The sequence below is a fragment of the Odocoileus virginianus genome, unplaced genomic scaffold (genome assembly GCF_023699985.2).
Source record: "Odocoileus virginianus isolate 20LAN1187 ecotype Illinois unplaced genomic scaffold, Ovbor_1.2 Unplaced_Scaffold_2, whole genome shotgun sequence".
NCBI classification, from domain to species: domain Eukaryota; kingdom Metazoa; phylum Chordata; class Mammalia; order Artiodactyla; family Cervidae; genus Odocoileus; species Odocoileus virginianus.
In genome coordinates, this window is record NW_027224264.1 from 5,044,329 (window position 1) to 5,060,811 (window position 16,483).

At 40.4% G+C, this 16,483-nt stretch overlaps 1 protein-coding gene across 5 annotated transcripts in view; it reads left to right on the forward strand.

Annotated features, from left to right (window-relative positions):
- The first annotated feature begins 927 nt into the window (after positions 1 to 927).
- OCRL (OCRL inositol polyphosphate-5-phosphatase) overlaps positions 928 to 16,483 on the forward strand; it is a 50,710-nt gene continuing 35,154 nt past the window's right edge. For 2 of the 5 annotated variants that reach the window (XM_020889683.2, XM_020889685.2), the window contains exons 1-4: positions 1,342 to 1,585; positions 1,848 to 1,927; positions 6,302 to 6,381; positions 9,096 to 9,134. In XM_020889683.2, the coding sequence (XP_020745342.2) occupies positions 1,547 to 1,585; positions 1,848 to 1,927; positions 6,302 to 6,381; positions 9,096 to 9,134 (238 nt within the window). In that variant the 5' untranslated portion in view covers positions 1,342 to 1,546. Of the gene's footprint in view, positions 991 to 1,341; positions 1,586 to 1,847; positions 1,928 to 6,301; positions 6,382 to 9,095; positions 9,135 to 16,483 lie in introns of those variants that run through there. The other 3 variants (XM_020889684.2, XM_020889686.2, XM_070462299.1) reach the window with 3 other exon arrangements.

Sequence of the window (16,483 nt, forward strand, 5' to 3'; positions counted from 1 at the left end):
AGATATATAGAACAGACTTGTGGACTCTGGGAGAAGGCAAGGGTGGGATGTTTCAAGAGAACAGCATTATCTAGGGTGAAACAGATCACCAGCCCAAATTGGGTGCATGAGACAGGTGCTCGGGCCTGGTGCACTGGGAAGACCCAGAAGGATCGGGTGGAGAGGGAGGTGGGAGGGGGGACTGGGATGGGGAATACATGTAAATCCATGGCTGATTCATTTCAATGTATGACAAAAACTACTGTAATGATGTAAAGTAATTAGCCTATTAAAAAATAAATAAATAAATAAAACCTAAAAAAAAAATAAAGTCAGTCTTGATATATAGTTCATCATAGAGTCTTGAACAAAAGAATAACACAACTGAAACATTAGGAAGAATATTCTTATGACTGTCAACAGAGTAAAATGGTCAAATGAGATATCACAAGGGCTTTCACTCAAGTGATGGCAGTGTGAATGGCAAGAAAACAAAGAATCTAAAGGTAATTCCAAAGACCATATTAATAAGATTTGCCAGCTGACTGGATACGAAGCAATCAGGAGAGAGGAATCAAGCATATGGGGCTTCCCAGGTTCATGTGTAATAAGTCGCTTCACTAGTGTCCCACTCTTTGAAACCTTGTGGACTGTGGCTTGCCAGGCTTCTCTGTCCATCGGGATTCTCCAGGCAAGAATACTGTAGTGGGTTGCCATGCCCTTCTCCAGGGGATCTTCTCGATCCAGGGATCAAACCCGCGTCTCTTACATCTCCTGCATTGGCAGGTGGGTTCGTTACCACTAGCGCCGCCTGGCAATGCAGGAGACACAAGCAAGCACATGGCTTTGAAATTTTAAACCTGCGTCGCTGTGTGACATAAGCGTGGGCTTTTGTCACCCAATGCTTTGCTAACAATGAGTTATATTACGCAAGGGATGTGGGCCAGGGATAATATGTTTGGTGTTTGCCTGCTTACAAATGAGCTTACAGGGGGGGCAGAGAAAGCAAAGGTATGATCTTTGGGGATTTTTTCGATTTAGGGGATGGAAGGATGGAGTGAGGTGGGGGGACATCTGAGCGGTAGGATAACCAACACGGTGTATTCTGTTAACCATAATAAGGATATTTTGAATGGAGGATGTAGGTCCTAGTGGTCCCAACACCTTTGAGTTACTTCATGGGCATAACTGTATTTTGTTTCTACGGCCACCTTCAAAGTCCCCAAAACAATTCTGGCGTCCGGACAGCCTTGAAAGCTTAGCCCTTGCTGGACGTGCGGGAGACGCCCCCAGTCCGTCGGGTCTCTCCCTGCAGTTCCGCAGGTTGGCCGCAGGGGGCGGAATCTGCGGCGGCCTGGAAAACTGGCGGGGGTGGGAGGCGCCGCTCTCTCTCGGGTCAGGCTCCCGGCTCCCGGCTCTGGGCTCCAGGCTGCGGGCTGCCCGCGCCCAGCACGGAGCCGTTTCTTTAAGGACGCGCAGCCGAGGCTAAGGGGTGTGAGGACGTGGGAGGCAGTATCGTCGGATCAGCCCGCAGTCCGCAGCCCCGCCGAGCCTGGAAGCCGCCGGGATGGAGCCGCCGCTCCCGATTGGAGCCCAGCCCCTTACCGTATCCGCCTGAGAAGGGGGAGGGGAGGCCGCGCAGGGCGGGGGTGGGGGTCCGCCGGACTGCGGATCGCGGCGGAGGGGCGGCTGGGGGCAATCGGGCCCCGAAGCCGAGCCGGGCCGGGGAAGGGGGCCGGCGCGGGAGGCGCTGCCTCGGACGCTGGGGAGGAAGGGTGGGCAGAGGGGCAGGAGCCTCTCGCCACCCCGCACGGCGGGTCCCCTCCTGGGCCGCGCTTGTAGAGAAGACCCTTGACTAGCGCCCGCATACTATCGAGGGTATGGAGATGAAGGGTCCTCTCCGGGAGCCCTGCGCGCTGACCCTAGTCCAGAGGAACGGGCAGTATGAGTAAGTAACCACCTGATACCCACAGAGGAGGGGAGCCTGCCATTACCTCCCAACCTCAAACCGCGACAAGCCACCCACCCTCCACCCACTGAGGCCACGTGGGCAACAGGTTCGGCCGGGTGTGAAGTGCCAGTGCTGTAACCACCCGGCTTTCTCCCCAAGTTTGCTCCTGGCCTGTGGCTCAGGAAAGGGCTCTATGGGCGGGCAAGCAGGAAGCCTGGGTTCTTAGTTCCTGCCCCTACAAATGACATGGGTTGTGTAATCCTGGGCTAGTCAATAAAGCTTTCTGGGCCTTAGTGTCCTCATCAGTTTAATAAAAACATGAACTGCCTTACCTTATAGCCTTTGGAGTTATAACTGGGAGAATAATAAATACGAAAGTGGTTTACAAAGAAGTAAAAGTGCTGTAGAAATGCTTCATTGTTAACCTTCTCTTAACCTCATTCAACTGGTTCCTCCAGTCTCCCCACCCCTTTATTCCATTTGCTTGAAGGCATATTCATTAATTCAGTCATGATTTTGTGTAGGCCAGTAACTGCTTCCCTTACTGACTTGACTGTTAGAAAAAGTAATGAAATGTGTAGAAATGTAAATGACTTTTGGCCTTTCATCAGGGTGTGTTACCTTGGACATAGGAGCTCAGTAGACTGTTGACTGATTGATCAAAAGATTTTGATAAGCCATCACCACAGCTGCTGATCTCACTTCTTTGCCACTAATGCTTCATCTAAAGTATCTCTGATGACTATCCTATATAGGTAGGTCCCTATCCCTTTATGCCCCAGCTGCCACCCCTGGTTCTTGGCTGGTTTCTTCACATTAGTGAAGAATTGTCAATCACTTAAATCCTGCCATCCCCCAACAATGGATTCTGCTTAAAAACAATTTTTCTCAGTCCCTGCGTTTAGATTGTCCAGATTCAATCTTTGTCTATGCTGTCTAGTTTACAGAGAAGAAATTTCCATTGGCCTAGCCTGCCCTATTCTGAAACTCTTGGTGCCATTCAAACTGGATGTCAGCTGGTTCTGTGGAAGTAGCTCTTGCCTAGATTCTGCTTGGTCAGTTCTGTTTTTGTGATAAGTTCATTTTATTTTTCCCAGATTTCATCAAAGTGGAAGACCAGTTTAATGAAAGTAAATTCAACAGAAAAGTGAGAAAAGTGGAACACCAGTACCACGTCCAAAGGCAAGAATAGAATGGGAAGATGTGAACCTTGGGCAAACCATTAAATTTTTGGTGCCTCGGTTTCCTCTTCTTTAAATTATGAGAATTAAATAAAAAAAGCTACATTGTTGAGTTGACCACATCCTCGGATCTGGTCCCTTGATTCTGTAGGTTTGGAACTGTTCAGCTGATAAGGGAACAAGTGGATGGCCTTGAGATAAACACCTCTTTCTATCTGGTCTCATGTACTGGAAGCACTTTTAAGCTTGCAGTGGCAGCTCTCCTGATTATTTTTATCTTCCCCTCTAGAGAAATCGTGTTCTGTGTTACAGTTCTGTATAAGTTATGAGTGGAGCACAAGTCACACTCACTGGCTTGATGTGTGTCAGGTACTCTTCTAAGCACTTTCATGAATTAGTTCATTTAACCCTCATGTGAGGATTACTGTGAAATTGTAATATTATCATCATCATCCCCTTTTTCTTGGTGTAGATATGGAGTTTCAGAGAGGTTAAGTCATTTGTTCACAGTCAGGAAGTAGCATAGCTGAGATTTAAAGCCATGTAACATCTCAGAATTACATTGTATCTGAGAAGTTTCTTTTGAAATCATTTATTGGAGACACCTAATACTGTCAAACCATCTGTATAATCCTTGTCTCTTGGGTGCCTTCTTTAGTTTTGTAGTTCCTTCTGTTAACCATAGGAGAAAATTACTTGAGAGACTAAAATTACAATTGAAAACGACTTAATGTGCACACAAGGAATCAAACACTGACATTCTTTTTTTCAAGGTAAATAGATTATGATGCAACCTGTTGTTTCATCTTTAACCTCCCTTAAACAAATCAGAGTATTTCCTAGGGAAATATTTGTGGACTTGACTTGAATTCCCAGTTTATGTTTTTTGATTTTTTTGGGGGGGTTGCATTTCTTTTTTAAATTGATATTTATAACATTATGTTAGTTTCAGGTGTACAATATAATGACTTGATACTTGTATATACTATGAAATGATGACCACCATAAGTCTTATTAACATTCCTCACCACACATAGTTAACAGTTTTTTTTTTTCTTTTTTTCTATCTTTGTGCCGCGTGGTATGTGGGATCTTGGTTCTGGGGCTGGGGATTGAACCTGCACCCCCTGTATTGGAGGCACAGAGTCTTAACCACTGAATTGCCAGGGAAGTTCCTTCAACATTTTTATTTCTTTTGATGAGAACTTTTAAGACATATCCTCTTAACAACTTTCAAATATAGAGTACACTATTATTAACTATAGTCATCATGCTATACATTACAGCCCCAAGACTTAACTATTTTATAACTGGTAATTTGTACCTGTTGACCCCCTTCACCCATTTCACCCACCCACCTCCATCCTCTGCCTCTAACAACTACCAATCTGTTCTCCGTGTCTTTGAGTTCAGTATTTTTGGTTTTTGTTTTTCTGTTTCACACATGAGATCATATGGTATTTGTCTTTCTCTGTCTGACTTCTTCCACTTAGCATATGCTCTCAAGGTCCATCCGTGTTGTCTGTTTTGTGTTGGTTTTTAACAAGACAATCCAGTTGAAACTTTCAAATGTTCAACATCATTTCTATATTACTTTACTTGGGAATTACATTGGTTTGTGTTCCTTTTCCTTAAAGCAAGGTCTTTCTCGTTGACTGTTGCTTTGTCAGTCTTATCTAGTTTCTGGTCTACATCTGGGTTTATAGGACTCTACTCAACTCATGAACTTTGCAGTTTGAGAAGGACCTGCCCCTATATTCTTCTTTCTAATCACCTTAAACTATAAATCCCTGAAAGTTAGGCAAGTAGAATCAGAGCAGAAAAACAGCATTAATACTTTTATTTCCCTTAGTTCTATCTAAGCATTTCTTTCCCCCAAGTTACCCCTTCAAAGTTAACACATTTGAAAAAAAAAATTCAAAAAGCTAAAATGACAAGCCCCCCAAAAGACAACAAAATAGAAATCAAGCCCTTCTAAAGAATGACTTCTAAGGTCAAATGTTGACCAAGTATGTTTAGAAATTCACCTCTCTTTGTAGCTTAATTAAATGTTTATTCAACCAAAGTTATTGATCAGCTATTACGTAAGAGACAAAACTGAATATGATAGGGTCTTTGCTTTCATGGAGTTCAAATCTGAGGGATTCATATATAGTTTTTTGTATGTATGTATATAGTTATGTATGTAACTATAATGGAGTGTGTTAAGTGCTATATTTGAGGGACAAGCAAAGGCATGAGGCCACTAGTTCTGCCTGAGGTTACTTGGGAGGAGTTTCACAGAGGAGTTGATAGTTTGAGCTAGGTCTCAGGGAAGAAAAGAATAGTGCTCCTGGCTCAAGGAACCACCTGAAGAGTGATTTTGGGGGAAGTTAGGAGATGTTCAGGATGACCTTTTACCAGTAGGTTACACCTTGATTCTGGACCACTAAGATTAAGTAGTAAGTGAAAATTAATATTTCAGGAGTACATAGGAATTTGGAAGTCTTGTGTTTCATACTGAGCGGCCAAGTTCAGTCATGCTTACCAGAAATACTAGCATTAAATCATAAACCATGATGGAAACACAGGGATATAAAAGCAATCTGGTTGTGGTATCTGCTACCTCATTGGTCACTGGGATTATTTTGCCTGGTGCAGCTGGCTGGGCACCCCCTCTTACTTCTCCATGAGCCTGTATACTTGAAAAGATAGAATCATTCTTTGATAAAAGCCATGGGAATAAAATCAGAAAGCTAATTGATGAAATTTATAATCCATTTATTCAACGAATGTGAGGGACTGCTACATGCCAGGTGTTGTACTAGGTGCTAGAAATACTGTGGTGAAAAGACAGCCATAGTCCCTTCCCTCATGGTCTTCACACCTAACTGTTAGTTCTTCACCCTGGTATGTGTAATCTGAAGGTGTGTGCGCTATAACTCATGCTCTTAAAATTGTAAACTGTTTTTAGGACATAGACTGTGTTCTCCATGGCACTGAACTGTGGGTATTCAGGTACTGATCATCACTCATATCCTTTTAGACCTAAAGCAGTTTCTACCATGATTCTCAGATCCAGGGAACAAGATCCAACAAGTCTAATAAATACAGACTGGATTTGTATAACAATACAGCAATGTATTTTGTTGTTAATTTTTTTTTTTAGTTTTTCAATATCTATTCATTGATGCATTCTTCTGTTTCCTAGGCTAATAATCCGGTTGCACAAGAAGGAACAGTGTGTTCAAGATATCATTCCTATAAATAGCCACTTTAGATGTGTTCAAGGTACTAGCTTTAATTGCTTAGTTAGTTTTATAATGTTTTTTCCTTTGGTCGTTATCTCATTGTATAACATCATACATATTTAGATTTGTCACTGCACATAAAATGAAATGCATTACCCTCTGTAAATAATCTACCATTGAGAAGATGATCAATTCTTTGTCTAAGAGTACTGAAGGATTATATTGAAATATATATATTCTCACCTGCCACCCTGGCTGGGGTTAGAGATAGATGTGGTCTGTTATCTATGTAGGTAGTCTTTTATGCTGATGAACCTATATGTAGATTTTAATCTCATTCTTGGGCTTAACTGATAAACTGCTCATTGCAGACTATCAAGGTCACTTCAATTCACATACATTCAGCACTTTCTCCCCACACTATTTGAAATTAAAACATTTGGCAACACGCCTTGCCAGATTGTAGTACCTTACACTTAATTGTGCTGATTCTCAAACCTTGACATTGGTGAATCATAAGAAAATCGACTCTAGGGAGGAAATACTTGGCTTCCTGCCTTCAAATTTGGGGAAAGAGAACAGAAAATCTGTTGTTTCATCTGCTACAATGAGACTCAAAAATTGGGAGGTTTGTGTAGGAGGTGTTGCTTCTGTCATTTCACATTGCCCTAGAAAGGAAATTGATTATTAGAGAACAAATGCATTATGTTTCTGGTGGCTCCATTGGCTTATCAAACAGGCATTCTGTGTCAGCTACAGCTTCTTGGAAAACTTGAATCCTGACTTGCATAAATTCTTTCTTAAACTACATGCAACTTTTTTGATCACAAAAGTAATGTATGTACTGTAAAAAGTTGAGAAAGAACAGAAAATTATAAAGGAAATAAGTAAATTCACGTCCTTCAGAGATAAATACCTAACATTTCCCTTTTTTCTACACATGTAACTTTTAGGGTGGGTGGAGCTCATATATATGTGTTTTTTGTCCGTTCCATTTGCTATCATGTTTTGAGTGCTTTTACATGCTATTAATAGTTGTATACTATTCAATTTTATGAGTAAGCTCTACTGTAGTTATTCCCTGTGTTTGACATTTGAGTTGTTTTTTGTTAGTATAAATAATGAATCTTCCTGCATGTCTCTTACTTCCTTAGGATTTATTCCTATAAGTAGAAATACTAAGTGGGCATGACTTTTTAAGAGAGCATGTATTAAGAATTAAAAATACCCACTGTGAATAGAATCCATATTGTGTAGTAGAATGAAGTCTTTTATTTAGAAGCCCTGTGTAAGAGAGACATTGAAGGAGGCACCTGAGTGCCAAAATAAGTTACTGTGGTCACCTCACTTCTGATAGCATAGTGCTTTTTGTTACATACTTAGCCCTTTAAGGAGGAGAAAAGCCAAAGACAATGATGTTAGTATCCTATTAACTCTATACCTTCTTTGTGCTACTTCTAGAATTTCTTTTACCCTGTTTCTCTTGGTATTGTCTTTAATAAGAAATAGATGGCAGATTGCTAGGTTGGAATCTAGGAAAATTTGTGTGCATGCACACAGTAATCCTCATGACAAAAGGAACAGATACCTCCTTGAGTTTTCACATCCTTTCTGTTTCCCAACCTGTACATCTACTTTGAAAAATCTATGAGTACTTGAGTTTTAAAGAATTAAAGTTACCAAAGAGCAGTTGTGAACTAATACCTCTGTCTTGAAGCACTGTTGTCCCTTGCTTCATTCATCAAGCTAGTAAAAGTATTGAGACTATTCTCTAATATTAGACAACTTGGGGCATTATCAGTTCTTCTGTTGCACCTGAATAATGGAGCCAAATTACAATCCAGGCAAGTGAGGGAGCTAGTAAAGACTGAGACTACTCCTGGCCAAGGTAGATCCAGACTCATCACAAGGAGTCAGTGCCTTTGTGCTCAGTTGCTCTTTACAACCCCAGACTGCAACCTGCCAGGCTTTGTCCATGGAATTTTCCAGGCAGGAATACTGGAGTGGGTTGCCATTTCCTCCTCCAGAAAGGAGTCAGTACCCAGAGGGAGTGCCCAGAGTTTAACCAGCCAGGAGGGTCTGACAGGTGCCAATGGCCAAATCCAAGAGGAAGTGATGAGTTGGATCTAGCCACTAGAGGTAAGAGAGAAAGTCTAGGTGAGCCATGGAGAGAAAATAGAACTTTGAACTTGACCCGTTTTATACTTGTTGGGTGTGGTAAGCCTTGGTAGTTAATGGTAGCCTGAAGATAACTTCATGTATTCTCTGCTCCTGTATGGGGCAGGGGTGGTGGTAATGAGGTCATTGGAAAATTTTCAGAGACTAGATTTGAGTTAAAGTAATTTACCTCTAGGCTTTTGGGGTCACTTTCTTGGCTTTTTATAAGAATTATCTAAATGATACAGTTAAATTATATTAAGTTAGTGTGTTATAGTTGAGGGGAATTAAACTCACCTTCACTTGAATTAACATGTTATATTCCCTACTATTGTCATTGCTTGATTTGCTTTGAGGAATTCTATGTGATTATTTGTTCAATGCATTTTTGTTTTAGTTGAATTGCTTATAATCTTTAGGACACAGTGCTGTTAAAATCCCCTTTTAAAAGTGCTAAACAAAAACGCAAAGGATTTTTTTTAATGTGTTCTAAAACCTCGGAGTGATGATTGAAAGAAGTAGTTAGGTGTGTACTTCTTTGGGTTATAATGAATGGTTTTCTCTTCCCTGATCCTATTCTTTCTTCTTTTCCTTTAGAAGCGGAAGAAACTCTTTTAATTGACATAGCTTCAAACAGTAAGTATCTTTCTGAATGGAGTTGATTTTCATTCAACAAATATGTACTTGAAGATCCACTATATGTAAGACACCTTTTTTGCACAATTTTTATCTTACCATTTTATCCTGTATTCTCTATTTTCATAAGGCAGCCATACATGTTAGTATTGCCTCCCCAAAACACTTAGCCTAAGCTTAAGAAAAAGCAGGTGGCTGGTAAGAGTCTTTAAAAAGTTGAAAACGTGATCTGCTTTTCTGATGCTGAACTTCTTTGAGATACCAGTTTTTTTGTTGCTATCAGTTAAGTCATTCCTGTGGAGTAGGAAATTGTAGGAAGGGCCATAAAGTGTTTAAAGCACAAAAGGTTTATGAGGTTTTTTTAACTGCTGTTACGTTTTAAGCTTTTTTCCCCTACCTACTTTTGATTTTTACATGTTAAATCATAATGTTTTCCTTAATTTATTATATTATTTGGGAGGCTACAGAGTCCCTTTTGTACCAGGGATACCTTTTTTTTTTTTCGTAAAATAGTTTTGGTCTTTTATTTAAGACTGTCTTCTCAAGGCATTTCTTTATCAGAGAGAACACGGTCTTCCTTCTCACTGTTTCCGTTCTTGCATTTTTTATCTGTTTGAAACATATCATCTTTGACTGTCTGTGCAAGCTGTTCTCCATTTATCATCTAAAATTGTGCTTTGTTAATATGGGGAGGAAAAAATGGGCACTTGAATGCTACTGTGTCTTCTCTGTGGTTGCCGTGGGAAAGAGTATGTGACGACATGAATCCAAGTCAAATGGGGTGCTTTACCTCTTGGTTGAGTCCTTGGATGCCTGGGACTTGGCCCTTAGCTTGGGGCTATCAGTTCATACATAATTTTGCTTAGACATAGTCCCCGTCCTTGGCACTATTGTTTTGTATTACACAGTTTAGGTACTTCTTCTGATTTGGATTTTATTATTCTTTCCTTTGGTCATAAATTTTGGAACTCTTAAGGGCTGATCCTAAAAGGCTAAGCACCTCCAACTTCTAGCTTCTACTGCAGATATCCAGGATAGCAAGTAACCTAATATCTATGTCTTGCTGTACTTAAAAAGGAGAAGCCAAGAGCAATACTAATAAAGCAAAATGTGATCAAAGTTTGTTCAGCAGTGACTCACATTGCTGCTGAAATTTGCTGAAATTAGATACCTAAATGTCCTGTTCTTAGTATGGAAATAGGTATTTCCATAGCTTAAAAGTTAAACTGAGCTGTGCCTTTTCTCTTACAAACACCTAATTTATGACATTCGTTTAGTTGGCCTCTCCTACATGGAAATTAACCATGTGTTGCTGTGTCCAGAGTTCAAGTTACTAGATTACATGGGAAGGAGTTAAGTAACCACTTGAATAAAATCCTTCATTTCTGCCTATTTATTAATATTTGTACTGAAACTAGATTTTGTCTTGATCCTTAGGCTTCACATATAAACCTTTAGAGCACACAATATGTTGCTGGAGGAGACCTTGGGTTTGTTAAGCAAGCCTGATTTTACTGAAACTTTATGTTTTCCCATGTCTGGATGTTGGTAGTAAACATTTTAAAATATTTTTTCTGATTATAGAGATAATACATCCTTCATTATGTACAATTTTTAAAGTTCGGGAAAGTTTAAAGTATCAAATTAGAATTACACTCCTGTGACCTAGAGTTCACCACTGTAATTAACATTTTTATGTATCTCTTTCCAGTCCTTTATTTATATTTTTACATAATTGGAATCCTTGTATATAGTTTTTATCCTGCATTTTCATTTAACAGGTATTGTGACCTTTCCCATATCATTTAAAAGTTTAAAAACATGATTTTTAATGGCTAATGTTTCACCATAGCTATGCATCAAATTTTGTTAATTTAACTCCTTTGTAAAATTAAGTCACTGTCAAGGAACATGGGATATCTCTTTCTACTTACCGAGGTTCTCTATATCTCTCAGTAACATATTGTGGTTTTTTTCATAGATAGCAAATATTTGTAGATTAAGTATTTTTTGGTGGATTTTTTTGCTGCTATTGTCAGTGGAACTTTTTTCTTGGAAGCTTTTTTCTCTTCTATTGCTTACTACTAGTACACAGAGCAGCTGTTGACTTTTAGATATTTATCTTTTATCCAGCCACTTTACAGAATTTTATTTTGGGGGAACCTTTTATTTTCTTTTTTGGTTTTGATAGCCCTAGTCATCTGCAAATAATAGTTTTGTGTCTTTCTAGTAGCTATACCTATTAGTTTTGATTCCTATCTCATTACATCAAGAAGAATCTGGAGGTCAATGCTAAATGATGATGATGATGATGATGATGATGATGACATTTTATGTTTAGCTCCTGATTTCAGTGAGAATGCCTCAAGTGGTGCTTCACTGTTGAGGACATTATTGCTTATTGATTTGATAGTTTTATTTAAAAAAATGTTAAGAAACTGCATATATTTCAAGTTTGTATGAGTTTATTTAATTTTTTGACCATGGCATATGGGCATGTGGGATCTTAGTTCCCTGACCGGGGATTGAACCCATGCCCCCTGCAGTGGAAACATGGAGTCTCAACAACTGGACCACCAGGGAAGTTCTTTGTGTTTTTAAAATGATGAATATATATTAAATTTTATCAAATGTCTTTTTAGTATGTATAGAGATGATTATATTGTTCTTCCTTATTTGACCTATTGATGGACAGTATAATACTAATTCCCTAATATTGAGCCCTCTTTTATTCATTCTTCAACAAATATTTGTAGAGTGCCTTCTATTTGCCAGGCACTATTCTAAGTGCTGCACAATCGGTAGAAAACAACGTAGATAAGGTTGCTGCTCCTGCTTTGGTTCTTGCTTCTGTGCTATTTGGTACTAGTGTCACACTGATGGCTATAATCCATTAATCCTTTCCATAAGCTTATGAACACCTCTTATGTGCCAGGCACTATGCTCTAGGGATACAGGGAAAAGCAGCATAGGCATGGTACTTCATGAAACTTAGTGCAGGAGACAGCTTTTAAACTGATAATGTATGGTTACATAGTTGCAGCAATTTTTTTGTTGCTGGCTTCATCACCCACAGCTTGTGCCCTCTTTTATTCATTCTTCAACAAATATTTGCAGAGTGCCTTCTATTTGCCAGGCACTATTCTAAGTGCTGCACAATCAGTAGAAAACAACATAGATAAGGTTGCTGCTCCTGCTTTGGTTCTTGCTTCTGTGCTATTTGGTACTAGTGTCACACTGATGGCTATAATCCATTAATCCTTTCCATAAGCTTATGAACACCTCTTATGTGCCAGGCACTATGCTCTAGGGATACAGGGAAAAGCAGCATAGGCATGGTACTTCATGAAACTTAGTGCAGGAGACAGCTTTTAAACTGATAATGTATGGTTACATAGTTGCAGGGGGGTTTTTTTGTTGGCTTCATCACCCGCAGCTTGTGGGACCTTAGTTCCCCGACTCAGGATTGAACCCAGGCCCTCTGCAGCAGAACCCTGGAGTCCTAACCGCTGGACCACCAGGGAAGTCCTCATAGTTGCAGTTTTGATAAATACTATCAGGGAGAAATACAGAAAGTTGATAAGACTAAATTAGTCAAGATCCTCAGGGAAGGCCTGTTTGAAGAAGTGACCTTTAAATTGAGACCAGAGGGGATAAGTAAGAGGTGAAAATGGGGAAGAGAAGATTCCAGGTAAAAGGAACCTCACAGGTAAAGGCCCCAAATTGGGAAGTAGCTTGATACTTTCTTTGAAATGAAAGAAGGCCAGGATGCCTGAAATAAGTCTCAGGCACTAAGGTAGGCCAGGCTAGGACCAGATCCAGTAGAATCTTGTAAGCCATGATGAGGAATCTGGATTTTTAGAGTTTAAAAATTGAAAGAATATGAAGGATTTTATGCCCGTGTTGGGTTGCCAGGTGGCTCTTTCAGTGCTTTAAACTAGAGTGCTAGAGAGTATGGTGGCAGTAAGAATGGAGAGAAGTGGACAGATATGATAAAAGTTTTTGAAGAGTAAATCAACAGGGGTTGGTGTGGGGGTAGCGGGTAAGCTGAAGAGAAGTTGTCAAGGATGAATCCTAGATTTCTGGCATGAATGTGGTTGGTGGTACCATTTGCAGAAATAAGAACATTGCAAGAGGAATGAGTTTTTCTGGGGTTTCAGCTATGTTTACTTTGAAATTTCTTTGAGACATTTGAATGTAGATGATAAATTGGCAGTTGAATGTATGCATCTGAAGCTCAGAAGTAAGGTCTGGGTCACTCGCACAAAGAGGGTATTTGAAACCATAAGAGATTAGGTAATTGCATTGTAGAGCTGTGCTATCAGTTATAGTAGCCACTAGTCATATGTGCCTGTTTAAATTAATTAGAACAAAATGAGAAAATCAGTTCCTCAGTTGCACTAGTCACATTTCAAGTACTCATTAGCCACATGGGGTCATTGTTTACCATATTGCACAGTGTAGTTATACAACATGTCCATCATCACAGAAAGTCCTATTAGACAGTGCTGATACAGAGTGAGGAAAAAGGTTTAGGATTGAACTCACTCTATTTTTTAAAGTTTGGGTAGAGGAGAAGATACTTTAAAGGACAATAAAAATTGCGCTTTGACCAAAGAGAGAGAGAAACTAGATGAGTATGGTGTCATGGAAACCTTTTAAAGAAACTTATTTCAAGGAGGGATCAACTGTTGATTTCTGCTGATAGATCTGATAATATGACTGAAGAATATCCATTGAATTTAGCAATATGGAGATTATTGGTGACCTTAACAAAGCAATTTCAGAGGAGTAGTGGGAGCCAAAGTCACACTGGAGTGGATTAAAGAGAGAAATGGAAGGTGAGCAAGTAGTAACTTAACTATGTGTCTTTCAAAGCTTGACTGCAGAGGGGACTGTAGAGGTGAACTGGAGTTGGAGGGGGATATGAGGTCCAGGAAGGTTTTTTTGTCTTAAATGAGGAGAATTTAGAACACAATTTATTTAAATGCTGATAAAAAGGACACTATGTGAGGGAGAGGTTGAAGATACTGAGGGGCAGTGTCTAGAGAATGATTGCAAGGGTAAGATTCCTGAGAGAACCCAAGGGGTTGTAATTCCTCTGATCTTCTTCCTTGTACCAGAAGGGAAAGGAGAATATGAATAGAGATACAGGTAGGTTTTATATGATGGCTTCCATTTCCTTTGAAGTATGAGGTAAAGCAGTCTGCTTGGAAGAAAAGAGCTTGAGAAGAGTGGGATTCAAAGACTGATGATAAATGTGAAGTTGTGAATTGTTTTTCCAGATAGTAGTGGGAGACAAGTTGACTATGGAAACTTAGACTGATTCCTAGCTACAGGGCCCTGTTGAGGTTAGCAGTCAATTTATAACGGAGTGTGTGTGTGCTTGTGTATCTGGTTTTACTCCCTCAGATATAAGTACAGAGAATGCAGTTAGTTGGATTTCTGAGTGTTGAGAGTTAGCCAGATAGGCATGGCCAGAACAGAGTAAGTGGTAAGGCGGTTCTGGGTTTTTGCAACAGAGTGAAATGATGGCTTCTGTTTGACAAAAAGGAAAGTGAAGAGCTTCCTGGTGGCTCAGTAGTAAAGAATCTGCCTGCCAATACAGGAGCTGCAGGAGACACGAGTCCAATCCTGGGGTCGGGGAAAATCCCCTGGAAGAGGAAATGGCAACCCACTCCAGTATTCTCGCTGGGAAAATTCCTTAAGCACAGTTGCAGGGTTAATGCCCTCACAAAAAAAGGTGGGGGAGGGTAGTGAAAGCAAGAGAGAGAGTGAATGAATACTGAGAAAGTGAAGGGATCAGTGTGTCCGAGGTTCCTCTAAGAGCAGGTAAGCGGCAAGGAGTTCAGAGTGGGTATTTGAATTAAAGATTTATGAGGTGATGGTGTTTCTGTGACAAAAGGTCCGGGGTGTAACTGAGGTAGTCCCAGTAAGACTGAGGGAGTAGGGTGGCTGAGGTGGAGGGGCGAGGTCATTGGATGAGGAAGTTGAAGGTGTTGACTGAGTTTTCGGTGCTAATTTTAAAGGGATGCAAAATTAAAGCAAAAGCATGAGTGGAGAGAAAGTCTTATGAATCAGGCTTGGATTCAGAAGTTTCTGGGAGGTTAGTACCTGGTCTCATGGAGGAGGGAAGGGAAGGCGCTGGCATAGTCCAGTGGGTGAGCCTCAAAGGAGAAGGGATTTTTCCTGAGGGAGGAGGAGAGGGAATGGACTGGAGATGGCATTAGGACAAATAAGGACACCAGTCTTAAATTACATAGTGTGTGAGAGACTATAAATAGCCTCTACTTCGGAGGGCCACAGGGGGAGCTACTGTCAGGGGCCAGCCAGTTTGCAGGTGACTGGTTTTCTGGATGCACTAGATCACCTGGGGGAGTGTTTTTAGAAATTGCCAGTGTCTGGGCTTCACCCCCAGAAATTCACTTTTCTAGGCCTGGGGTGGGGCCCAAGTGTCAGTATTTCCTGAAAGTGCCTCTGGTAATTCTGATGCTCCCTGAGTTGAGAACTACTGAGAGATTCAGGGAGTATTCAGAGAAGTTGAGGAAAGAGGAGTGTTAGCTGATCTCAGAGGGCAGAAGGGCTGGCAGGGAAGAGAGTAGACGGTTGGGTGGAGGGGGTAATTTGTTCTCTTTCCCATGCAACATGGTGAGAGAGCATCTAGTGTTTTTTGTTTTGTAAGCAGTTTCTGGAATCTTCTGTTAAATGGATCAGGTTTTTTTTTCAGTTTATTTTTTTATACTTGCTAAAATGTATCTTTCAAGATCCTGGGACAGAGAGAACACATGTTCTTGTTCTAAGTTTCTATCTGATAACAAGCTGCTCTTTTACATCTTTTTTTCTACTTTTAACATAAATTATCAGAAAAAGAGAGGACTGTTTGTGTCCTGAAGGAGGTTTTCCCTGTATCTTGAAGGCAGTTCTAATTGACAGTCCTTATTCATGCCCTTCTTTTTCTCCTTACAGTGGCAGCCTCATTGATTTTCTTATTGCTGGTCCTCTTGCCTGCTTTTTCCCCCCATTTTTATCCTCTATGTTTATCTCTTTCTTCTGATCACTAAATCTGATAGATAGAAACATAAAGAAATGCAAAGAAAGAGTCAAAAGTTCAGAAGTGGATTTTTGCCATAAGAAACTACGATTTTCATTTCATTTTCTCATCCCTTTGTTATTTACAAGTCCAGTTCTATAGTCATTAAATGCCTTCTGTCTGTGAAGTTTGATGTCATTATTATCAATAAAGTAATTGATGAGCCCAGTTTGCCTGGGGCTTTCCTGGTCTTAGCTTTAGAAGTCTTGAGTCCTAAGAAGCCCCTCTGTCCCAGACAGCCCCGGGAGACCATTGAGAG